At 34.7% G+C, this 26,549-nt stretch overlaps 1 protein-coding gene across 1 annotated transcript in view; it reads right to left on the bottom strand.

Moving 5' to 3' along the window:
- Positions 1–26,549, bottom strand: part of LOC143199389 (octopamine receptor beta-2R) — a 54,216-nt gene that overhangs the window by 11,502 nt on the left and 16,165 nt on the right. The window contains exon 2 of the mRNA XM_076409177.1: positions 19,931–21,019. Coding sequence (XP_076265292.1) covers positions 19,931–20,939 — 1,009 coding nt within the window. The 5' untranslated portion in view covers positions 20,940–21,019. The remainder of the gene's footprint in view (positions 1–19,930; positions 21,020–26,549) is intronic.

The raw sequence follows: 26,549 nt of genomic DNA, 5'->3' as shown, positions 1-26,549 counted from the left end.
GCGTCGTAGTTTTCTTGCGAGAGAGTGATAAAACGCGACGATTTAAAGGCCCGTTTTTCAGCTTTCGCCGGAATCGAATTTCATTTGGAGCGGGCCCGCCGCTTCGCCCCTCCCGCCACGTCGCCTCGATCGGGCCCGATGGTCCGTGATTAATTAGCTCGCTATCATATGTCTCGCGGTAATTAGCGTGCCGCTTGCCGTCACGGTGGCAAATAGAAAATCGATCCGTCGGAAAGTTTCCTCGCAGCCGCAGAAAAACCGCGTGTCGACTTGGAAGTCAAAAAGTCGAAAAGGGAAGGGAGGGGACTATTAATCAAATTCGGGAGACTCGCCCGGTCCGAAGTAAGATATTCTCCAATTCCCCGCCGTCAAGTTAGATAAATTAATATTTACCTCTCGTTACGGGGAAGAGAAATCTCCTGAAGACGTGACCTTTTGTCCAGTTTTTCAAGTGTTACTCTGTTATGAAGCGGATTCTTTATACTAGCGATCCCAAATCAAAATACGAAGAAGCATTTCAACTGCGGAAGTAAATGAATTGCTGTTCGTTAGTCTCGTTAAAACTCGAAAACGGCTGAACCGATTTGGATAATTTTAATTTCCAAATATTCGAGGAAGCCCAGGGAAGGTTTACATGGTGAGAAAAATGAAATAATTGCGGGGAAAATAGTAACAACTGTCACTGTAACCGCAGAAAAGCCGAGTGTCGATTTAGAAGCCAAAAAGTCGAAAATGGAAGGGAAGGGATCATTAATCAAATTCGGGAGACTCGCCTGGTCCGAAGTAAGATATTCTCCAATTCCCCGCCGTCAAGTTAGATAAATTAATATTTACCTCTCGTTACGGGGGAGAGAAATCTCCTGAAGACGTGATCTTTTGTCCAGTTTTTCAAGTGTTACTCTGTTATTAAGCGGATTGTTTATACTAGCCATCCCAAATCAAAATACGAAGAAGCATTTCAACTGTGGAAGAAAATTTCACCAATGAACTATATATATTTCTATATATATATAAAATGTATATATATATAAATGAATAGTTGTTCGTTAGTCTCGCTAAAGCTCGAGAACGACTGGACTGATTTGGATAATTTTAGTTTCCAAATATTCGTAGAATATCAGTGAAGGTTTAAATGATGAGAAAGCATGGAATAATTGCGAGAAATATAGTAGGAATAGTTTTATTTTCCTATATTTTCCTATACAAAGTATCATGTTCATCATTAGTTTCACTATCACAAAGGAATGATATTTTTGTTGCTTGTCTAATATTTGTAAATACGCTCAGAAATTTATCATGATTTCATTCATTTCAAGTTATTAGAATATATAATTTATAATAATTTATCGGTACTGAATGTTTATTAAATTATATTTCAAATAAATACAAGTATTTTTGGTAGGTATATAGGTTCGACAATGTGAAAAACAATGACATATATGTCAAATATGATATAACTATAAGCTAACGGTAATTTCGAATCGTGTTGTAATTGCGGTTGAGAAAATATTGTTGGTTGATGAATCTGACTGTTTGTGATAAAGGAAAACATTTACAAACTAAATGTTTTTCACATTTATTGTGATTCAGTGTACAAATTTAGTGTACGAGAACTTTATTTACTTAGATCGTCGAAGTCAATCAACTGTGCGACGAGCTATCTCACATGCTAACCGCACTGATGTTCATATAAGAAACACTAAATGAAAATAGTCGTATTGGGATGTTATAACTGAGTTCCAGAGTAATATCATGCCAGAAAATTACGCTAATTTTTAAAAGGATTATGTATACACAATTAGTTGCAGTATCAAGTAGCAACCGTCACCTTTCTAGTAAAAAACATCTTTCACATGTAGGGGAATTTTCAACATGTAAACTTATTTCGGTTGAAGTTCCGCAGGGCAGAGTATTGGGACATATCCTGTACCTACTGCTAATATATTAACAACAACAAAAATAATAGTTGGGTATTTGCCAACGATACAGCCATTATGGCAGGAGACATATATCTAGGGCTATAGAAAACATGCAAGTGATAGTTATCCAAGATTTCTTCTTAAAACAAAAAATAAGTTCTAATTACACCAATGTAGAAGAAATACAGTTACTGGAAAACCCAGAAGAACGTTATATTACTTTACACATTAATTTAATTTTAATAAATTGTTGTTTTCGTTTGTTGTTCTAAATACAATAAAATAAATAATATGTAAATTAAGATTGTACTAAGCATATCGAATGTTAGATGTAATTAAAAAAATCCATATAAAAGTGCCTTTAATAATACAGACACCTTCAATTGTAAATATTCCGAAGCGCGTCATCACCTTTAATTTCGATCGGGATAATTCGGCCGGCGACGGAACACGAGCAACTGGAAAAAATTAAGTACATCTTGGTATTACGGGGGACGAAGAATATGATAAGACGGAGGGTGGAGAATTTCAAATTTAATTTCGACAATCAGCGGGAGATTTTTTCGGTCAGGCCAGGGCCGGGCGAGGTGTCTACAGCGCCCTCTTTATCAATTAGGTCACGTTTAGGCCCGCTTCCTGGGCTTCCAGTAAATTAATTAAAATTTCTAGGGCCTCGACCGGGGAGGGAAAGGTCGCCATAGGACGATCAATCTATGCGTCAGACGGAGTTTGTCTCCATAATGTATTCGGGTTTGTCTCGGCGACTTGTTATAGTCTAAATGTACGTGTCCACACGTCGAGGATTCTATTGCAGTCGGTTTGCATTAGCAGCATCTGCGTTTGAAATTTTTAAAAAATTTATATTTCAGCTCGAAGTATTGCCAGTTAGGTCAAGTTCGCTAACCAACAACAAATGCTTAGTTGTTAAGGAGAGAAAACGACGTGTGTCTTGAAAATTGTACAAAAGATAGAGGAGAATCTAATAATGCTCGCATCTGATTCAATGAGCTCTTTGGAAACTTATAAATCAATTCAACTCCATCACCCATTAGTAACACTTATCCACTAACTTTAAAAAATACAAAATATTCACATATATGTGGCTTCCCTCTCAAATTGGAATCGGGGGCAGATATTTAAAGCCTCCTTCACTACTCTGCTCTTTAGGCAATTAGACCAATTCAAGTGGGACCTAATAGATAATAATAAGTTGCGAGAAGTGAAGAAATGGTTCTATCAGAGCATTAACACTGTCGATATTAGCAGACGTAAACGGTGTATATTTTCACGACTTATATAGTGTCCAAGGGCCTGAAGCTCTACGGTTTACCAATCATACATAAGGAGGGTATCCCACTAATACGAATTGTAATTTCTATTCGATTGCCACTGTAATATTTAGTTAGATTTCTAGCTAAAGGGCTGCAACCTCATGAAGAAGCAGTTTTTAAAATGCTCAAACCACTTTATCGAGCTGTGGAGAGAAGAAACACTGATGGATTCACTGGTGTCCTCTATCATAAAGAACCTGTTTCTATAAACAGTTGAAGTGCAATAACTACAACAAGCCATAAATTTCTTTAATGACTTAAATATGTGGATCATACTTTCGTTAAATCGTCGCATTCCAGCTAAATACAATTCATACAGAAATCAAATTAATTATAGAAATTGAGAAGATTAAAAATCAATTGAATCCTTGGAAAACACAGGATTGAAACAACATTTAACACGGATAAAATGACAAATTTTCTTACCACAATTGTCAAAATATCCACATAAAGTAAACGAATAGAATAATTAGTGTACGAATAACATCCCAATGCGGGTAATAAAAACATGCTAGAACTGCTTCACATTGAATTTATATTCGCAACACGAAAACAGTAGCCAATGTAATGCAAGAAAAGAAAACAATATAAATCGATCCAAGAACATAAGAAGGGAGATACATAACGCTTACCAGCATTTTGGAAATCAGCGCACAAAACTGAGGTTACAGCTAATCACACACAAAAGACCAATTCAACTTGTGTAACAAGAAGTACAGAGAGAAAAATCAAGATCTGAAGATGACATATGGATTCCTACCGAAACGTCGGTTAAAGTTGTTTTAAAATATTCCAGTTATTGTCGAAAATAGATCAATATTAAATGGGTCTATATGTAATCATTTATATATAAGAAGAAATACAAATCTCATTATAAATAACGTTGTCCCACAATGAAAAGTAACTGTTCAGTAACGCTAATAAATGTACCCAACAAATGCTAACGACAGCAAGATTAAATTAAATAGCTTTTTGATCTATAAACGTTCCTTTTTAATCTAAAAATAAATTTGATAAGCTCGCTCGTAAAGGGATAGTAGCGTGAATAAGGATGAACGCGTCGGACGCTAATGAAAGAAAATATATTTATTTTCGTAAAGAAAAGCGGGTAAAATATCGTGTTAATTTTATACTTATTCCGTCATTAAGCCTATACGTTGCCATAAGTTGTGTTGTGATAATTAACTAGTAGTTGATTAGCAGATTTATAGTTAAAAAGGTTATTATTTAAAAAAGAGCTAGTACTTGTTTTCCAGGTCTTTGCATAAAATCTTCATAATATTATCTCAAATTGCGAGAAAAAATTATTTCATTTTAATATACAACTAGTACTTGATCATTGGATATCTACATAAAGAAGAGTATTATATTATTATAAGTTGTGAAAAAGATCAATTTTATTTTATAAAATAACTGGAAACTGAATACCATATTTTTGCATAAAAGGTTAGTTATATTATTAAAAATTGTGACAAAGATATATATCGTTTTAAAAACCAACTAGTAGTTTACCGCTAGGTTTTTTGACATAAAAAGTGCATTATATTTTTACAAATTTTGAAAAAGACTGATATTATTTTATAAAAACAACTAGAAGTTATATACCACATTTTTACAAATTATGAAAAAGGTCCATTCCATTTAAAAAAAATTAGTAGTTAATTATCGGATTATAATAACATAAAAGGTGCATTATGTTATTATAAATTGTAAAAAAGATTCCTTTCATTTAAAAAAACAATTAATGGCTGATTATCGCATTTCTGTATCAAAAGGTGAACCATATTGTTATAAATTGTGCAAAGTATCGATTTCATTAAAAAATAAAAATTGTATACCACATTTTTGCATAAAAGGTTAATCATACTATGATATATTGTGATAAAGACTTTTATTTTAAAAACCAACTAAAAGTTAATCACCGGAATTCAAATATAAAATTTGTGTCGTATTATTGCAAATTGTGAAAAGGATCCGTTTCATTTTAAAAACCAACTAATACCGGATTTTTAACGTAAAAGGTACATCATTTTATTATAAAATGGTGAAAGAGAGAAAATTAAATTTGAGAAACCGCTGTAGTTGAATCACGTTTTATTTGAATATTACGATATGTATTGCGGTAAATTATTTTAGTATAAACTTTCTATTTTATGTTGTTTTCATCCCACATCCAATAAAATATTATTACGAGCTTTTCCTATTGTTATTTATTTTGTAGATGATAGATGCACTTCTTGTTCTAAAGGCTTTAAAAACAAACAATCTAGTAGATACATTGACCAAGAATAATTTTTTTCATGACATCTATTAAAATAATAGCACTTTTTATTGTCTTATGAAGTACGCTTTCAATATATATAAATCAACACCTAGATTCTTCTGAGATGTTGTCGTAATCACCATCGTAATTCGAGAGCGTGAAAAATAAGGTGGATACAGCGACGGCCATGAAAGATACATAAAAAAGATCTCATCATCGAAATCATTTCCTCTCGGGAGTTCGAGAGGAAGTAAAAAGATTTTTACGCCTTAGGCAATCCGGGAATTTTATTAAAAAAATAATACTGCGAGCGCGTGTATGTCTCGCGTGAGAAGTGAGGATATCGACCCTCGTTTCTCCTAAAAAAATGGCCACGACCCGACAGTGACATTTGAACGAATCTGATTATCGCGATTGCTTTATTGCTCGTGTTATTTCTTTGAAAATCACGTCCGTCTTCTGCGAAGACATCACGTTGGCGGTACCGTGGAAGTTTCTCGCGCGACGTTTCTTATGGGAAATGTCCCGATTGGAGTTAATCCTTTTGGGATGCCGGAGGGCGTACCCTTCGACTATGAGCTCGACGTAAGTTCGATCACGCACGCAGATTTCCGAATAAGATTAAATTGAATTCGTTTTGGAGCGGCGGGCGAAAAGAAAAAGCGAAGAAAAGTCTATCCGACTCGCGTGAAACAGCTCGACGTGCGATCGATACTTCTCAGTTTTTAATACTTTTAATAATACCCTCGCCTTCAATGCTGAGGTCAAATCCAAGGACCTACTATTTTTAGTTCCGTGCACGACGCCAGCATAGAGAGGATATCACCCACGTTTCGAAAATTCACCCCTAACAGACTGAACATAAAACTATAATGTATTCAAAATAACAGTGGGCTCTTAATGACGTTAAGATATTTAATATATTACCTGTCGCAGTATTTTCCTTCTCCTTTTTTTTTCTAGTTTAAAACAGATACGATGCTGTCTGATATGTCCGAATACTTAACCGCATCAACCTAGGAAAGTCGCTCAGTTGCCAAATGTCTGTAAAAGTCTTTGACCAGGTTAGAAACAGGCAAACGTTCTTTTAATGCTTTGCTTGTTTTGATAAATTACAAATTGCTACTTATTATTACCCCGACTGAAAATGCCGAAGCCAAACAGCACAGATTAAGTCTCTAATCAGTTACTTCGAACAGGAATGGCATAATGGAGCCCCATTCTTGCGAGTAAAATCGTTAGAGAGGTAAGCATTTTTACTGTTAAATATTAAGTAGTTGCGGTTTTTATTGAGAATATTTTTAGGGTGTTGCAGCTGCACTGAATATTGCTGAATATGTGGGCATAAGTCACTAAAATATTTCAAAAAATGAAAAATATAATCTCGAATTCACCGAAATGAAACCGTCCTCATACGAAGCAGGTGACAAATGAAGATTAGCATGATGTTAGCTCTATCAGAGTTAAAATATATGAAATGTATAAAATCGGTGAATATTTTATTGTAATATTAGCATAATATAGTATTATTATATCAGAAAAAGTCAATCATAAAGAGCATTACTTGACAACTCAACATTAACAAAATATCACAAATTTTTTTAACTATTTACTATTTATCAATCAAATTGTAATTGTGTAGACTATATTAGGTTAATAAATAATATTGAAAAATAGAATTCCTAAATGCTACTATATTGAAGGACAATATTATTTACAATCATATTACAAACAAAATATAAAACCAACCATATATAAATATACTAGCGACCCGCCCCGGCTTCGCACGGGTGCAATGCTGATACTAAATTAAATACACTACAGAAAAAATATGAACGTTGTATATAAAAACATAGCGGCCCGCTCCGACTTTGCACGGGCATAAAATATATATGCCTATGTCACTCAATGAAAACATGATTAAAATCGATCCAGTATTTTTGGTTCATTCATTACTGCCCTTGACCTGCACGCATTAAATTTGGAGTAAAACAATTCCTCTTCCCCTATACTTACTATGAAGATTTCCTGCTATCTTTGGAATATCTAAATTCATACAATTTTTATTACATTACACATTTTTAAACGCAAATTTTAAATTTGTGATATCTCCGAAAATATTTGTTTAATTTACATGCTGTAAGGAACCATATTGATCTATGTTAATTGCACACTGTATTTAAGGTACTTAATTCGATAAGGATTAATGCCGTATTGCTTAAAATAGCTTCGTAAATAAGCCATTTTCTCACGTAAAAAGTAAACAATAAAAATGGTTAATGTGGGTTATCCCTAAAAGATAAACATATACCATCGCGGACTTTTTTGTAGACCTTCTTATGGTGTACAATACTGTAGTACATTAATTTGATCTAACTCGTAGGGTTAGGCAGCGTTTTTGCTAATTGCTAAATAAGCCTAAAAAATAGATTAATTTACGACATCACGTTAGAAACCTCTAAAATTAGCAATGTTGCCTTAGTATATTATGCATGTATTATAAATATAAACCTTCCTCTTGAATCACCCTATCTATTGAAAAAAACCGCATCAAAATCCGTTGCGTAGTTTTAAAGATTTAAGCGCACATAGGGATATAGGGACTGAAAAGGCGACTTTGTTTTATACTATGTAGTGATATTGCAAAGATAATGGATATAAATAAAATCAACTATACAAAATATAATAAGAAAAAATATCAATCTCTCATGGAAATTTCAAACAGTTTAGTAATTGAGTGAGAGTCCTTTAAGCATTCAGTCTCTGGACTTTTTGGTCTTACAGACGACTTTTTGTCATTAATATAAATACATTTAAATCGTTAAAACTAAAGTCAACAATTGAAATATGGTAAAGCATCATCATATATAGCTCGAAATGGGCTCCAATAACATATTTCTTCAAATCCAATAATAAAAGTATTGAATGCTGAAAATGCAATATTTAGAATTCCATGATCAGCATCTGTATATACTGAAGAACTCATTAATATTAAAAGAAAAATCGATTGCAAAACAAACCCAGAGGAATATCACAATATTTCATTTTCATTTTCTCCAATAAAGCTGCGAAAAGGCCAAAACACTCTTCCGAAGCCCGACCATAAAATATATCGCTATTTATCATCCGCTTCATTGATCGTAAATAGAATTTCCTACTGTGTGATGAACTGTCAGCCTCAACAAAGGCGCCGGAGCGAGTAAAAGAATAATCTAATACTTCTCCCTCCTACATTGTGCAGTAAACACGCATAAATTGTCGAATAACAAATTTGGTTGCTACATGCACAACGATCTAAAGAAGGTGACTGCCAGAACCCGCTGAATTATGTTGACATTAAGAGTTACTGGCTATAATTTTAATAGTATTAGTATTTTAATTTACTCATATTAGTGATTATATTATGAGCTATGCGTGTATCTTGATCATAAATCAAGTTATTCCACACGAAATTTTTTATCCGATTTTAGTCACTCTAAATACTCCACAAGTTCTGAACACAGCTTGTTGGAACTCAAATTTTACTTAAAATGTGGCTAACTGGGTGGGTGGGCTTAGAGAAATAATTGAAGTTTTTTTTAATTTTTTTTTTGTCAATCAACTATCCTCCAGATCTATAACCTGTGTATTTGCGATTATTATGCAGTTTTGTAGGTCTCTCGCGTAGGTAGTTTTCAAAGTAAGAGTAAAGTAAACAAGTAAAAAGATCTAGTTAGCACTTATAAGTCGTTATTTTTTAAGGGGTAGATTTAGACCCAAGAGATTTTCCGTTTTGGTATGAACTGAATGATCATTAAATATACACGGAGTGAAAAGATGGGAAAATGATGAACAGGCTGGTTGTAACTGGTGAGTACCATTTGAAAAATATTAAGAGTTACCAGTTCATACTATTCTTATACTGTGCAAAACAGTAGGAGGGTCCAGGATCTTGTTTCGGGAGTATATGAAGTCTGGTAAGTGTAAATCCAGATTTTTTGCGACAGGAACAGATGCTTTTAAAGGAGGAAAAGCTTGTGCTTGATTGGTGTAATGTTATGTAAAGGTAAATGCTATAACCTAAAAAGTCCTCTTGTGTCCACTATATACGTCATTTGCTCAAATTCAATATAACCTACTTTCGAGACTTTTGGCAGAAAAAGTGTGAAAATTTACCATGTTGCCTGATAATTTTGATGGTAGATGATTGAACGGAAGTTTTTCTCTAACAAATTCCGCCCAAAAACCTTTAAAAATTAATTCTTCTACCTGCTTTATTGTTCGTTTTTCTTTTCTCCTAAAACTTTTACATTCATAACTTTCCGCTATGATCCCTTAACGGCAATTAAAAAGTTGGAAATGCCCTGACCATATTTCATTCGAGGCGGTCGCCTAAAACGATTATTGTAATGGAAGCCCTCTACTGCGAAGGCTTTTTAGGCTAGCCCGTCTCGCACTTTTTCTGTGGATACTGGAGAACGGTGTTAGAGCGACTAAAAGTTGAGTTTATTCGGTTGGGCTTACGTGGAAATAAATAGGAATTTAAAACGTGAAAAGTTTGCTGGAACTGCTTAGAGAGTTTTATGGCAACAACATGTATTGTAGTCTCACTAATACATCTGCGGAATGGAAAACTTTATGTGGTTATCACTCTTTGAAAAACGTATCCACGTAATACTCCCCGAGTCTCAACATATATCCGCATCAAACTGCTACTATTGAGAGTTGAAACATTAATACAACTTCTGAATAATTTATCCGATTTTGACGTTGAGCGAAAATATAATAATAAAAGAAATAAAGAAAGAAACTCAATGTTAATAAACAAGAGAACAGACTGGGAAGGACTTGCTGGAGAATTGAACAAATGAATTGAACTAAATATACTCCTCAAAACGATTGAACAATTAAATTTAGAAGCAGATTCTAAAATTCGTAGTAGATAATGAACAAGCTGCTTCGAATAATACAGAAATTAAGAGTACAACTAAAGGAATTAATTATCCAAAAAAAGTGAAGGAAATGGTAGTTGAGAACCGTAAATTACGAAAAAAATAGCAACAAAACAGAACACCTAAAAATAAAAATAGTTTAAACAACATAACCCAAAGACTGAAAAGAGAAATACTGGAAATTAAAAACAAAATCATAAATGACAATTTGAAAAATTTAACAGATGGTAAAGAAACTGATTACTCATTCTGGAAAGCCCCAAAATATCTAAAGTGCTCATGCCTACACAGTCCACCTATAAGAGACCTATGTTGGGCATGGCCTGGAATTAGGCACGTGACAATCATTAAAAAGCAGAAAGATTTGCTGAATATCTAGAAAAAACTTTCAAACCAAACGAAACTAATATTGAACATAATTTGCTGGACATAGAAGCTGAAAATTAGATGATTGAATTAGTCTCGCCGAAAGAGTTAACTAAAGTTATTAAAACTGACATTAGCCCCCGGAAATCACCAGGCTACTAATTAATAATAGGAGAATTACTGCAAAAACTACCAAGAAAGGGAATTGAAATGAATAATAATAAATTAGTGTATATTGATTTTACTAACGAAAGAACCAAGCACAGCCCTAGAAAAATAAAAGTAAACCACTAGAAATGCAGACAAATATATTGATATAACACTTAAGGTTAGGTTAAGTTAAACTTAGGTTGTCACATCTTAAAAAATTATGAAGAACTTATACTGAAATCAATAGATGTACCGGTTATTGACCACATACTCAACACTGTCAGTATATAATAAGCTTTTGATTTATCAATAGGTCTTGAAATCCGTGAGGTCTTATGGTGTTCAGCTCTGGGCTATACCAGCCAAAGCGAAAGAAATATTATACAAAAGTTTCGAAACAAGATACTGCAAGGTATGTTATTGTTGATGCTCCATGATACATTTGTAACGACAAACTTTATAAGGACCCAAAGGTAGAGACTGTCGATAACGATTTCAAAAACTATGACCAAATACATGAATAGGGCAATGTTCAGCACATCAATGTTGAGGCTCTCCAACGCCTAAATAATGATAAGTGAGAAGATTAAAGAGAGTACAATCATTTGATCTAATTCAGTGAAATAACTAGTTTATCTAATAATATATTGCTAAAAATAATTAATGTTGATTTGCTAGATTTTTATAATAAATTATAAAAAAGTTTTACCAACTAAATTTTGTTTTTGGAAATATCTTTTAGTTATTTATAAACTTAATAGTTACTCAACAGAAATATCAATACAGGATGATTTTACCATTTGTCAAAATATTAATTCAGACGAAGGTTCTATGACCCTCGAAAAACACCCGACAGCTTATTTAAACTGAGCAACCAGCGGTCCGGTACATTCAGCAACTCGCACGGAAGACACACACAGCCGACTGCGATTAATTGAGCTGTCATTTTCGATTGGAACGAGTCAGGGGTGAAATGTAGGCTTTCAAGACCGCGTGCCAGTATCCCGTGAATACAAAGTCTCTACACAAACGCTGCAATTAAGCCTCCAACCGATCCATAACCGAATCTCTGATCCAGAACCAATCAATAGCGTTTAGTCGAGGTATATCGGTCATAGGGAACTGTGCAACATTCATTTTTTCGATAATTAGCATTTAATTAGTATCAGTAAATAATATTTATAGTATTTTGATATAGATGTATTATATTTATAGAGGATTCGAATGTCCGCAATCTGCATTTTATTCGTTAATATTTTTCCACCCAGTAAAATATCATAAATTATGTTTATTTTACTTTGAATTCCAAACAGAGCCCAAAATGATTAATACATTGTTGTTATTGGACTGACGAAAGCAACGCGGAACTCCCTTCAAACTAGACTATGTGATTTTTTTATAATGAACTGAAGTTTGTTTCTACTGTTTCTGCTGTTCCAATCGATGACTTTCCGTAACATCTCGTAAAACCATAATTCCATCACTATAGATTCTTGAATCCAGTGATATTCCCAAGCCTTTTTTGAAGGCATCATTTTAAACCGTTCAGATAATTTTGCAGGAACCTGAACAAATGATAGTCAGACGAGGCAAGATCCGAGCGATAAATTGGATACTTTAAAACTTCCCAGATAGTATCGTTCAATTTTGCCGAGTCACTAAGAATGTGTATGGGCTAATGTTATCAAGACAGAAAGGAGCGCATTTTACATTGATGAATTCTAGCTATTTTTAAACATCAACCATCGTTTAAATTTTTTTCTCATAATGTTATCGTATATGATACACCTTTTCTTGTCCATGTATATTCGTCCAAAAATTAACTTGACTTCGTTTCCTTTCATATATTTTGTAAATGAATTCATGTTAAACCCGTCATTTGGGTCCTCTTCTGATATCAAATCTTATGTAAATCATTCAGAACTGATTGTGGTTCACAATTTATTGCACATAATGTTGTTCATTATCCGTAATAATTCATCCAAAAAATAGCTCAATTTCGTTTCGTTTAATTTATTTCACAAATATTTTTATGTGGAACCTAAGTATTGTCGTCCTTTTGATGCCCACTTTGATATAGATCACTATATATATACATATATATATATATATATATATATATATATATATATATATATATATATATATATCGTGGTCGATGTTTAGTTTCTTAGCAATGTTGCGATACGGAATACGTCGGTTTACCACTATATAGTTAAGACCTTCAACGATCGGCCAACCAAGACGTAATTTATGAATTCTTCAATTATCAACATTCAATTTTCAATTCAATTAGAAACAGGTTTTGTCGAAAAATAATAAAAATATGATTGTAAATGACTCAATGACTTTCTGTAACTTATCTCGCAAAACCATAATTCCATCACTATAGATTCTTGAATCCAGTGATATTCCCAAGCCTTTTTTGAAGGTTGCAGGAACCTGAACAAATGATAGTCAGACGAGGCAAGATCCGAGCGATAAATTGGATACATTAAAACTTCCCAGATAGTATCGTTCAATTTTGTCGAGTCACTAAGAATGTGTATGGGCTAGCGTTATCATGACAGAAGGGAACGCATTTTACGTTGATGAATTCTAGTTATTTTTAGCATCAACAATCGTTTAAATTTTTTCTCATAATGTTATCATATATGAGGCACCTTTTCTTGTCCATGTATATTCGTCCAAAAATTAACTTGACTTCGTTTCCTTTCATATATTTTGTAAATGAATTCATGTTAAACCCGTCATTTGGGTCCTCTTCTGATATCAAATCTTATGTAAATCATTCAAAACTGTTTGTGGTTCACAATTTATTGCACATAATGTTGTCATATATGGTGCACCTTTCATTATCCGTAATAATTCATCCAAAAAATAGCTCAATTTCGTTTCGTTTAATTTATTTCACAAATATTTTTATGTGGAACCTAAGTATTGTCGTCCTTTTGATGCCCACTTTTATATAGATTACTATATATATATATATATATATATATATATATATATATATATATATATATATATATATATATATATATATATATGTATATATATATATATATATATATATATATATATATATATATATTTCGTGGTCGTGGTATATGTATTTCGAACTTCCGGCCGACCAAGACGTAATTTATGAATTCTTCAATTATCAACATTCAATTTTCAATTCAATTAGAAACAGGTTTTGTCGAAAAATAATAAAAATATGATTGTAAATGACTCAATGAGTGACTGATAATGAAAGAGACGATCAATCTCTAGAAGACCTGAGTGATGACGGCTCTTAATCTATGCCAGTTTTCTTTGTATTTTAGCGTGGTCCACGACTCTCCATCGCGCAGACCACAAACGAAGAAAGACGTAATTGGAAAATATGAGAAAAAAAAAGCTTAATGGAGGCGTAGTCGTCGATATCGCGGGCCGAATTGCTCCTGCGAACCGGAGTAATAAAAAGGGCAAAAACCGAGGAGGCTATGAACGTCGGCGAAAATATGACGGCGCCTCGAGGCGTCTCTATCCGGCCGAGGAATAAGCCTCATCAATCAAACAACGAGCGAGGCGGCTCCGGGCCTCCGGAGACGAGGTCGCCCCCGATAAATTAACTTTCCGGGTCGTTCGCGTCATTAATCTGTCAGATTTGTAGCCGAAGTTGAACGCTCCTGTTCTGACGATTGACGACTGGAAGGCAGGTAAGACTAATTCCGAAAGTCTAACGATTCGGCCCACTCGCTACTATCCGTCTTTTATGGCGAGGACAATTTTATTGAAATGTTTCTTTTCTGAAAGGAGGTGGTGTAAACGTAACCGATTAAATCCAAAGAATCCATTTTAAACCACCTGATGATCGTTCAAATAATGGAATACTATTATGGAAAATCGATCTCTAATGTTTAGTTAATGTTTTTTTAATCTGTATAAATAAAAAAGTCGCTGTTCGTTAGTCTCGCTAAAACTCTAATTTTGATTTTGAAATATTTGTGGAAGTTCGGGGAATGTTTACATGGTGAGAATATATGGAAAAATTGTAAAAGTTATAATTGTATTTTCCCCTACAAAGTATTACTGTCACTGTCTCCAACAGGCTACATTAAAAATCATTGCTGTTCGGAGAGTCGGTTACTTTCGGCCCTATTCGTATATTGGTTGGCGCAACACATTTCACGTCATACCAAAATGATAGAAGTTGATTTTGCCAAAGATACCGCTAGGTAACTTGCTTTACCATTATTTGGATTACTATTGTTAAGGCAGTTAATAGGTAACGAGTAAATTGGCAAAAGATCGTGGATTTTGTAATCATTAAAACTACAGCTAGCTTGATAGCCGCCCTGATCAAGACAATAAAAGAAGGCTTAGTGAGACCAAATGTTTTCTGGAGTGGGTCGGAGCTACGTTAACTGGTATGTAAACCTTAGTTTGTAAAACACACCCTCTATAATATATTAAATTGAATCAGAAAAAATGGTCGATACACTTTTTATATAGTCTTACGGGCTATAAAGGGGTTATGACTTCTTATAATTATATGGGTTTCAAATGCGATTGATTCCTAAAAGAACTTTTTCGGTCTACCAGAACTTTCTTTGTCTTGCACATCGAAATCACCACATTTGTTAAGTTTCTTTTTTACCGTAAGTTTCTACTAGCAAACGCCATATGTTAGCTAAGGCACGCTATATCATTCTGAACAACTGGTAATTAGAAAAGAAAAGAAAAGCCCATTCGAGCTGCCACAGTGTATTCCTCGCAATTGCCATGCGACAGGATGTCTTTTCATACATTCCTCGCTTTTTCTCTGGACTTTTCTACAACAATTATTCAATCGCGGTTGGTAGATATCTGCGATGCGAAAATGAAATTGTAAACAACATAAACTATGCTGTCACATCACGACGAATAAAAAAAGATGAAGACGTGAGTTAGTACGAATATTTTCGTAGATTTTTAACGCATTTACTGCAGAAATTCCGTCCCTACGAGCACCAAAATTGAGTACGCGCACGCGTGAGATGAATCCGAGAACAACCAATTAATTTGTCTTTTATTGCCGAAACGAATAAGCGCACAACGGCACGCACGTCATAAATTCAAAGGGATTTACTTTCGACATTTATTCCAGCTGCTTTATCTCTTATATCGCACGCCACAAAGTTTTAATTTATTAATATGGCTTTCATCATTTATTTACGCGAAGTAAGTGAAACACGCGGCCAGGTAAATTCGGCTCTTTCTCTCGCCACCCCCCTTTCATGTAAATTATTTCGAGTTTAGGGCGTTTTAATGGCCCGTCCTGCAGTCCGTAAACGTTTACCGTCCGAAAGTCGATGGGTCAGTTGTCGAAAGTTATCATCGAGCTATATCATAATAATATTAGGTGAAAATGGAAAGAATCTAACGTTTAACGACATAAAATAACGTTTCTCCATACAAATGCTAATCATGGAGAGCTCAAAATTGCATTTTCAACATTACTTTTGTTGTGTTATTTAAAGAAATATTCTGCCAAAGTCCATAAAACATATTATGATTCTGCCCCGCCATATCTCTATTGTCAGTTTTGATTTTGACACAATTCTATCTCTATTGGTCATTTTAAATGTGCAGTAAGGTAATTTTGATGTCACTTGCAAATAACGGTATAACACAAAGGACCAAAATATTCGAAGATTATGAATTGCAGGACTTACTGAACGAAAATCCAAATCAATCTCTCATCATTTGATGAATCGTTTGTTTCTAGACATTTAAATACGTTGGAGAAGATCCACAGTAGGGAAAATCGTTACTACAAGAAATCTGAAATGTCTGTTTTAAATAACACGATTTCCTTGTTTGACAGAGAGAATTTTCAGTGGCGTATTACGTTTGACGATTAAAAGATCGAGTGTTTATTGGTACAGTTTGTTGGGAACAGTTCTTTATATGCTGTACACCCAAGACTTGCCTACATTCAATAAAAATCTTGTTGCTACATTTTCAGATGATGCTGCATTCCTAGCCGCTGAAGATAACAACAATGAATCAACCGACAAGTTTCAAACAGTTATTGCCGAAATATAATGCTGGTCTCAAAATAAATCAGTTAATATTAACTTACCAACAAAAGAATCAATATTGTAGGAAACAGCTAAATATTTTGTCAAGAATGTTGATGTTATACAAAGGTGGAAGCAATATGTGAAGAAAAATATGAAAAACTTAAGCTGAAGTAAAAAAAAATTCTGGTTATTGGATAAATATTCAGCTTTGTCAGTATATTACAAAGTTTTGCTTTACCAACAGGTCTTGAAACCAGTTTGGATTTATGATCTTCAACTCTGAGGTAGTACCAGTCAAAATAATAGAGGTATTACCCGAAAATACGAAAACAAGAGACTGCGATGTATCTTTGATGCTCCATAGTACATTCGTAACGACGATAAAAACTCTCGATAACGTTATCATGGACTATGTCTAAAGGCAGAAACATAGACTCCTTCAGCATGTCAATGTTGAGGTTCTAGAAAGCTCCTAGATAATGATGACTTGAGTCAGAAGATTAAAACCGATTTAATTTAGTTTAGTGAAGTTATCAGCATATTAAAAACTGTGACGTAAATGTTAAGCCTAAAGCGTTTATTGTAGAATAAGTAGTTTGTAATTCTAAAACCGTAGAAAATTAAGATAAAAACAAATAGCTCATTAGCATTCATTTACAAGGCTGCTATAATAAATAATAAATAAAATATTTGCTTTTCTGAACCTAATATTCTGTTTCGCAAGTTGGAAACGATCGACAATTAAAGATACCGAACGAGGTCATAAATCCGGTAGAATGTTGCGACCATAAAACGGTAAGTGGCTCACAGATACCGATTCGTAAACATTGTTTTATTCATATCGGGGGGTGGCGAGAAAGTATTTTTCAAAATAGTAAAGAGTTATTTCTGCTTGATTTACGTCGAACAACGACGAGTCATCATCGTTTTCGGAGCGTGAAAATTACGAATATACATACGTACGACTATTTATACAGCTGCAGGCGTAACATTGCCTGGGGCTGATTTCGATGTAAATCCGGCGAGCAATTAGTCCTTTTTATCAACAGATTCTCGCCCCCGAATTATGTTATCATAAAATTAAATTGCACATTCGAATCTCACAAGTTCATTAAGGAAATATCGTCGGCTTTAATCCTCTTAAAACGAGAACAATTGCGAATTTCGTGAAATAGAAAATATCCAGCGGAATTGTTCGAAATGTTAACAACGAAACGGTTCTTTCGATTCGACGGTTTTTAACAGTCGCCTGCCGCTTGTTACCTTTTAGCCGCCATTATATAGACCCAAAAAAAATGTTTGTAAGAAATTTTTAAAATAATTTTCCGCAAAATAACCAAGCCAGCCCGTATCTCTTACCAGTTTCTCGCATTTTAATGTTTCAGTACCAAAAACAAGATTAAAATGTGAAACAAAATGAAATCAAACTATTTTTTGAATGAATTATTACAGACGGAGAACGGTGTATCATATATGACAAAATTGTGCGAAAAAAATTGTTAGTGCTGGCCAGAGCAGCTTCACAAATTGTTACAAAACATTAAATTAACACCAAAGATGACAATACTAAACATTTAAGGTCACATGCGTAACTTCATCTGTAAAAAGTCAATGCAATTGAAGCAGATGACCCAAAAAAACAGCATTTAGTGGACCGAGTTTCCATTTGTGACCTAAACTGAAGCAAAACAAAATCAAGCTATTTTTTGAATGAATTATTACAGACAATGAAAGGTGTATCATATATGACAATATTGTGCAAGAAAATGATTGGACGCTGGACAGAAAAACTTTACAAATAGTTATAAAACATTGTATTGAAGCCAAATAAGATGATGTTAAGTGTTTTTGTGGCTGACCTAACCATTAATTCGAGTGTCTATTGTCTAAAGTCCATATGATGGAGAACCTTGCATAAATCTTACTATAATATTAAATAATTAACTGTAAAACTAATGATTGGATAATATGTAACGATTTGTTGTCTCAATGCTCCTAGGTCACTGATTTTCCAGAGTGTCGATGTTTTATATAAAAACAATTTATGATATTTGTACTTCCAACGTCGAAGCAACAATGAGTATTAAATGAAATGATGTTTGGACATCATTTAAGTAATTTGTGACAAAGTTAAAGGGTGGTGAAAGATGAAATTCAAGCCTCTTGAATGTATGGTGAGCCACAATCTAGCATCTTGACTTTTTACGGAAATTTAGGTAATATGTGTGAAGAGCAATGGAATAATGTTTTCACAGGACCTAGAAGTTATGGAGAAAGTATAGCAGGACTTATTAAGGCTATTTGATGTCCTAAACAATATATAAAGCTATGAAAGCTATCAAAGATACAAGAAAAGGGACAGGAAATAAATAATTCTAACTTAAGAAGAGAGATATAATTCTCTTTTCTCGTTTTTACCAACTCGGGTTAACTGGACAGACTACTTAACGTGGGCTCCGAACCACGGTATTTAATATTAACCGTACCGACCTGCGAGTAACCAACTAGACGTCAACCCAGAAGATATCCGGTTTTACCCAGTGTGATTACTGGCGTAACTGGGATCATTTTCCTTATCGGATATTGTAATATTGTCTTTTGGACAATTTCAAACATAAATTTACGAGCGTGTCCCAGTAGAACTCGAACCGGCGACTATCGCAATGACGCCAGCACCACTGCGCCAACCAAACCGTAAATTTTCTTAATAACTATGAATGGTAAAAAGGATTTAGATAAATTAGTTTAATTTTTGCAGATATTATTTTTTTGTGGATTCTTGTTGGTGAATAAATCTCATTCTGTTATGTTGAAATAAATATTTCTTAGGATTATGAGGAATATATGATGAATCTATTTAGTAGATTCAGGGTCTTAATACGTTTGGGATCTTTTATGCCTTAACAACTAAGCTTACCATTTATATTGAGTTCGGTTGCCGCTTTGCTGCTATCCCTGCTGTTCATGGCCGTATTGAATTCGGTGATGGTGGTACCGTAGGAGAGCGCGGAACCGGTGCTGGTGCTGCGCCGGCCACCGTTAATCTGACCCACCGTGGTCGTCTCCGCGTCAGGATGCAGGAACTGCTCGCTGTACCGGTCGCTGTATCGTTCTCGGTACGACGTTCGGTGCTGATGGATGGAGTTCAGAATGATGTTGGAGGAGGTGCGCGAGAGCGCCTTACGCTGCCTGATGGCCTCCTTGTAGATGCGACAGTACATGGTGACCATGACCACGCCAGGTATCCAGAAACTGACCGAGCTGGAGATGATGGCGTAGTATTGGTTGACCACGAATATGCAGGCCTCCGGGTGTTTGATCTTGTATTCCAGGTGTTCGTCGGTGGTGTACCACCCGAGAAAGATCGGCATGAAGCTGATCAGAGCCGGCAGCATCCACACGTTGGCCAGCATGAAGGACACCGTCCTGTGGGTCATCGTAATGGGGTACTCGAGCGGACGCACGATTGCGTAGTAACGGTCGACGCTTATGCAACACAGGTGTAGGATGGAAGCTGTGGAAAAGTAGACGTCGAAGCTATTCCACACGTCGCACATGAACGTCCCGAACATCCAGCTGCCGGTCAGTTCCACGCTCGCGTTAAACGTCATCGCGCACAGGGCCACCAGCATATCGGCCATGGCGAGGCTCACCACGTAGTAGTTGGTGATGACGCGCAGCTTTCGGTGGCGGTGCACGCTGATGATAACCAGCGCGTTCCCAAGCACTGCGGCCAGGATGATTGAAGAGAACACGAAGCCCTTGACGACGAGCAGTAACAGGTCGGTCCAGTGGGGATTCGGGTTACCCAAGGTGGTGACGTTGTTACTCTGGTTGTGGTGGGTGGAATTGACCAGCAGGCTGGGTACCGGAGGGGAGGCTGCGGTCGCCACGGCCAGATGGGATGCCATCGCATTCACTATCATGGTGTCCGGTGCTGCGAGGGATTAGGGCGACTTGTTCAATGACTCTGACGATTGTAGCAGGTTGGGATCGCTCCAGATGACTGAAAAATAACAGTTTAATTAGTACTCGAGCAAGTATGTCGTGCAAAAGAAGAGTAACAAAGAAAGATTATACGTTCTTGCTTTTTTGTTTCCGACTGGAGATCAATATGCAGTAGTATATATTGTTTTGGATAGTTTAAAACAACAATATATTTTATGTCAATATGCCAAGGAAATGTACAAAGTCAAACAACCACTTTTGTTACATTTGTGGTGTGAGATTATTTTAATACCAAGGAAGTTGAATATGATAAATAATCGGCATCACATATAACTTGGAAATCACATTCCGATATATTATGAAAACGACGAAAAAATTTAAAGAAACCACCAATGGATTAGTATCAGCTGTATCACTTATATGGCAAAACTCTAGAAAAGATAAGCATTACTTCTGCTGCAGCTATGTTAGTATTAAGATAGTTGTGCCAGATAAATAATCGATTTTACATATATAGTATATTCAGAGTGATAGTGAACTACCGTAATCAAAATGTTTAATGTATTGCTTGCCGCAAATTCGTTTTAGTATCAAACAATATTTTCCTTCTCATTTTATTTTAGTTGAAAAGAGATATAATGCCATCTGATACATTTGAACATGTAACCGAATTAGCCTACAAGTCTATATGGTTTTTATTGCTGAAAATTGAAATTGAAATGTTGAAATAACAATTGATTAGGTGTTATTAGTCATTTATTCCAACATTTATTAATAATTCATAGTAGATATATTGGTCTTCGTTCTGAAAATAGGAATGGTTTTGTGGAATACACCTTCGGTTTTTATGGACTCGATCTTATTTCTTACTTATTCTTTCTTATTCTTACTCTAACCTTATTTATAGATATAGCAAATGTATTAGAGAGAATGTAGGGATTAAATGTAGTTTTACCAAGAAAGATGTATGCAGGCAGCAATAGAACAAACTAAGGAGAAATAAAGTGATATTAAAATTACTTTACAAGAAAACACTCTACTGAAGGAAACAAGAACTAAGCGTAAAAAGTAAATATGCTCTCTAATGAAACTCAATTAAATATTTCGATATACAAATGTTAATTAGTCACATTAGACCACTAAGGGCCATCCTGCTTCATACCATTATATATAAAACACACCTAGAACTCTAACTCCGAGGTGGTATGGTATTACAAACTATTATAACTGGATAGTTAATTGTAGTTTTAAGTCCTTCGATAATATATAAATGAGATGTACAATCATGTTAAAATAAAGTAATCAATTCATCAAGAAGATATAGTGGATTTTATTAATTTAATTGAATGAATGAACACAAACTCGAGCAAAAATTGATAGGAATCAATTAATAATCTACTAACAAATTATAAAAGCTTATTTTCGTTTGATGTTTTTGACCGTATCGATAAAAGAACGCAAAATTTACCAAATAATCCGGAGCCTCGGTACAAAACGCGCGCTAGTTCGATGAGGCGAACGCTGACGCCTACTTGGACGGGGGGTTCCAAGCGCTGGTTCACTGGATGCTCCGCGACCGCCACGGAAAAGATCAATAAGTCGCACTTTTGATTCGAGCGGCACCGAGATGGAAAAGTCCCGACGCGTCCAGACGGACCCAGCGCCATGCAAATCGACCGAGAACTTTAACAATCAACGACCGGTTTAATGGAAATGCCCGGAAGAGAGTTCTTTAATTTACGGACGCTTTTAAGAACGAACTCGAAAGCGTAGAGCGTAAGGTAAGGCGGAAACTCCCACAGAAAAGAGGCGAGAATTGTTTTATCCATTTTATAATGCAATATTTATGTACGAGCATTGAATCATGAGAACATCTGTATGTCGAGAACTATTAACTGTTTAGTGTTTTTTAAATTATTTAACAGGTCGATTGAAAAGTCGCCGGCCTATCATAGTAAAACACTTTTTTTTGGCAAAATTAGTTTTTTTTATTCAACATAATTCCCTTGAAGGGTGATACACTGATTATAGCGACCCTCCAACTTTTCGATACGCTATGTAATAGTCGCTGTTGATGGTCCTTCCTCTTTCAAGGTAACCAATGAAAATAATTCCATGCGCATCCCAAAATACAGACGCCATAATCTTGCCAGTCGACTGTTGCGTTTTCCCACGCTTTGGAGCGGGTTTATCGTGTGCAGTCTACTCGGATGACTGTCGATTGGACTTCGGAGTAAAATGATGGAGCCATGTTTCATCCATTGTCACACATCGATGCAAAAACTCGGGTTTATTACGCTTGATCATCTCCAAACACTGCTCCGAATCATCAACTCGTCGCTGTTTTCGGTCAAAAGTGAGCTCGCGCGACACCCACTTTTCACAGAGCTTTCTCATACCCAAATATTCGTGAATGATATAATATACACGTTCAGTTAATATCTTTAGAGTGTCTGCTATTTCATTCAATTTCAATTTACGGTCATTCGAAATCATTTTGTGGATTTTTTAAATGTTTTCATTGATAACAACATCTTTTGGGCGTCCACTGCTTTCACCGTTTTTGGTGCTCATTTCACCACGTCTAAACTTAGCATACCAATCTTTGATGGTTGATTTTCCTGGGGTAGTGTCAGGAAAGTCGACATCAAGCCAAGTTTTTGCTATATACATCACTATGTATTTACCAAATTAAAATAAATCTAAACTACTTAAACTAAAGCTGAGAACACACAAGTTCGTGTCGTTTGGTTTGCTTCACTCTTCTGATTTCCTACGTGTTGTCCCGTAGCTGTATTCCTTTCACATTGTGTTGATTTTGCAACCTTATTTCATACTCTAAGGCGAAATCTTGAATCAGTTCGTGTATCCATTTGATTTCGAGGTCATCGTACAGCTTTTCGTTAGTTACGTAGTTATAAGCATTGGCAATCACTTGTAGAACTTTATTTTTGGTGCGTTGAATTACTAGTTGGTTTGATGTTTTAGTGCAACCTATATGTCCAAATTATGATTGACTGGTAAACCAATCTCTTTGATTTTAGGTCAAGTTGAGAGTATCTTCCGACTTATCAGTATAGTTGCTTGACTCTGAATCTAATCTGCTCTTCATGATGTTTCCAACTTTACCTTCCATATCTTAATGGAATAATCCGAGATATTTCGCTGATTCTACTTGATGACTCGGGCATTCGTCAAGTGATATAATTAAGTTTTTGTCAATTCGCCGTAACACAAAATTAACATGGACAGAATGTACATTAATATAGCAACATTTTAGAACTTTATTTTTCAATATAATTTAATATTGTAATAAGATAAAAATAATAACAATTTGATTGATAAACATTAAAATAATTCTAAGTTTTTAAGTTCTTCGATGTTTGTTCAAGCATTTTGAAAGTTAAAATTTCTCTCATTGAAGTTTCAACGAATGATAATCTTAAAATATTCCTGATTAATAAAATCATTATTTTATTTAAAAAGGTTTGTTCATAATGATTGGTTGAGAAAATACGATACAACTATTTGGGAGTTATTGCTCCATTCCTCTTTACAATCAAGTCAGATATATAAAATATACAAATAATTTTATATCACTCAAACTAACCTGTTCTTTTCAACGTAATAGAATCGTTAGTGAATCGTTAATAGTTTTAAAATAGCTAGTGTTTAAACGTTGCCATGAAAAAGCACTATGCCAGCCCAGACAAGTATGGTAAGTGCACAAAACTTTGAAATATAAGTATAATACAATATAATATTATATATAAGTATGTATATTTTGTGAGTAAGTGATCAGTAAGTAATCATAGTCTTCTTACGCTGTCTTAGAGTTAGTTAAACCTCCACCAATTGTTAGATTTATGTACGTACTTTTAAAAAGTTAAAGTTTGACAAAGATGTCAAATTTATTTAATCTAATTTGGGAGAAAACTGTTAACATAAAGAAATAGAGATTTAATTTCATAGGAAATTTTGGAGAAATGTTTCGCGACGTCCAACATGTAGATGTCGCTACCTTACATATTACTTGTTTTATTCGCTATACTAAGAACGGCGACAGGATCTGATTGGTTCATTTCGCTCTATTGTTTGTTTATTTTGGACGCCATTTTCAATGTACCCTATATAGAGAAATGTGGTTAGCTTTTCATAACGTTTATACATTAAATTATTATATTATTTTATTAGCATATACAAGTCGGTAGTTGAAATGCATTCTCGTTCTAGGAAGTGTTGTGTGTCCTGATGCACAGATGGTGAGGAAATGCATCATCGTTTTCCGTTGAAAAAGTACCCGGCGATCTTTAAGAAATGAGTAGAAAACGTTAAAAATCCTAAACTGGTTGGGTTAAACATGAAACAGATTTGTGATTGTTACCATGTCAAACATTTTTGTGATACATTTAAACTTTCCTTTGAATATTTATAAACAATTTAGTGATGGAGAAAATAATACCACGAGCCCAGAATATGTATAAATGGAAATGGATCAAAATCAAATTTATATAGAAAGTAAATTAAAGGAGTCAGTCACATTTCTGTTCATAATTGTTACCATTAATTTCTACACTATCTTACTATATTTGTAGTGCCTATTTCCATCGTACCAGGCCCACATTCAGGGTGTTCGAAGCAACATCGACATTTGCACAAACTCCAAAAGGTAATGATAAAGTTTGTATTCATTCAACCAGTATCCCCCTCCCTGCTCATTCTTACTGTTAATTACTTGACTCTATAACTTCAATCCAGATGTTCCTATAAGAGCAAACAAAGTTTTACGTTGTACATTAGTGTACATCTCAGGTTATTTAGTAAAAATTAGTTGTTGTAGATTATATTTATATTTATTTATTTTTAAATATTATATTTATATTTAATTGAATATATAATAAATGTATTTAAGAAAAAAATTGTTTTTTATTCAATCAAATTACTTGAATGGCCCATTAGGGCGCCCTCTGGATGTTGAGCAATGCAAAACTTATCGCCAGAGTCCTCTATTGGGTTGCATATCTATTACTCTATGACTGTTTATTATTAAAAATATATATATCGTCCGCTTCTTTCCTCTATTGGATGACAAATTATTGGTCTATATAGTCTAAGAACAGTGGGACGGTATTAAAGTTTATTCAAAGTTATCTATTATATGTATATCTATATGTATTGCTGAAAAAATATAGAAACATGAAGTATCAATGTCATCAACTATCAAACAACCTAACCTAATTATTAAATTTGATGGTTTTGACATTTCTCTACATAACCTAACAGTTTGCACTTACTGTGACCATTTTAGAACGTGTAAACATAAATGAAACACTAATTTTATGACGTAAACCATGATGAAGCTTCATAACATTAAAATTACGATCAAATAGATGGGCAGTGATAAGGATTAATTCCTGGTCGTAGCATAACGGTCGGTCGGAGTGGGGACCCCTCACGGATGGAGCGATTAAGTCGAGAAAAGGTCAAGGGTGCGTGGACATGAACGCCAGTAAAATGTTTGCAGGCGCGTAGATCGACGACGGCGAGTGCGGAAGGGATGAAAGGGATGAAAAGGGAAAGTACTAAGT

Source organism: Rhynchophorus ferrugineus, unplaced genomic scaffold, assembly GCF_030347505.1.
Source record: "Rhynchophorus ferrugineus isolate W39M unplaced genomic scaffold, kcgeb_rfMv2 rfM7, whole genome shotgun sequence".
Classification (NCBI taxonomy): domain Eukaryota; kingdom Metazoa; phylum Arthropoda; class Insecta; order Coleoptera; family Curculionidae; genus Rhynchophorus; species Rhynchophorus ferrugineus.
Note: the sequence above shows the minus strand (reverse complement) of the source record. Positions and strands in the feature narration are given on the sequence as shown.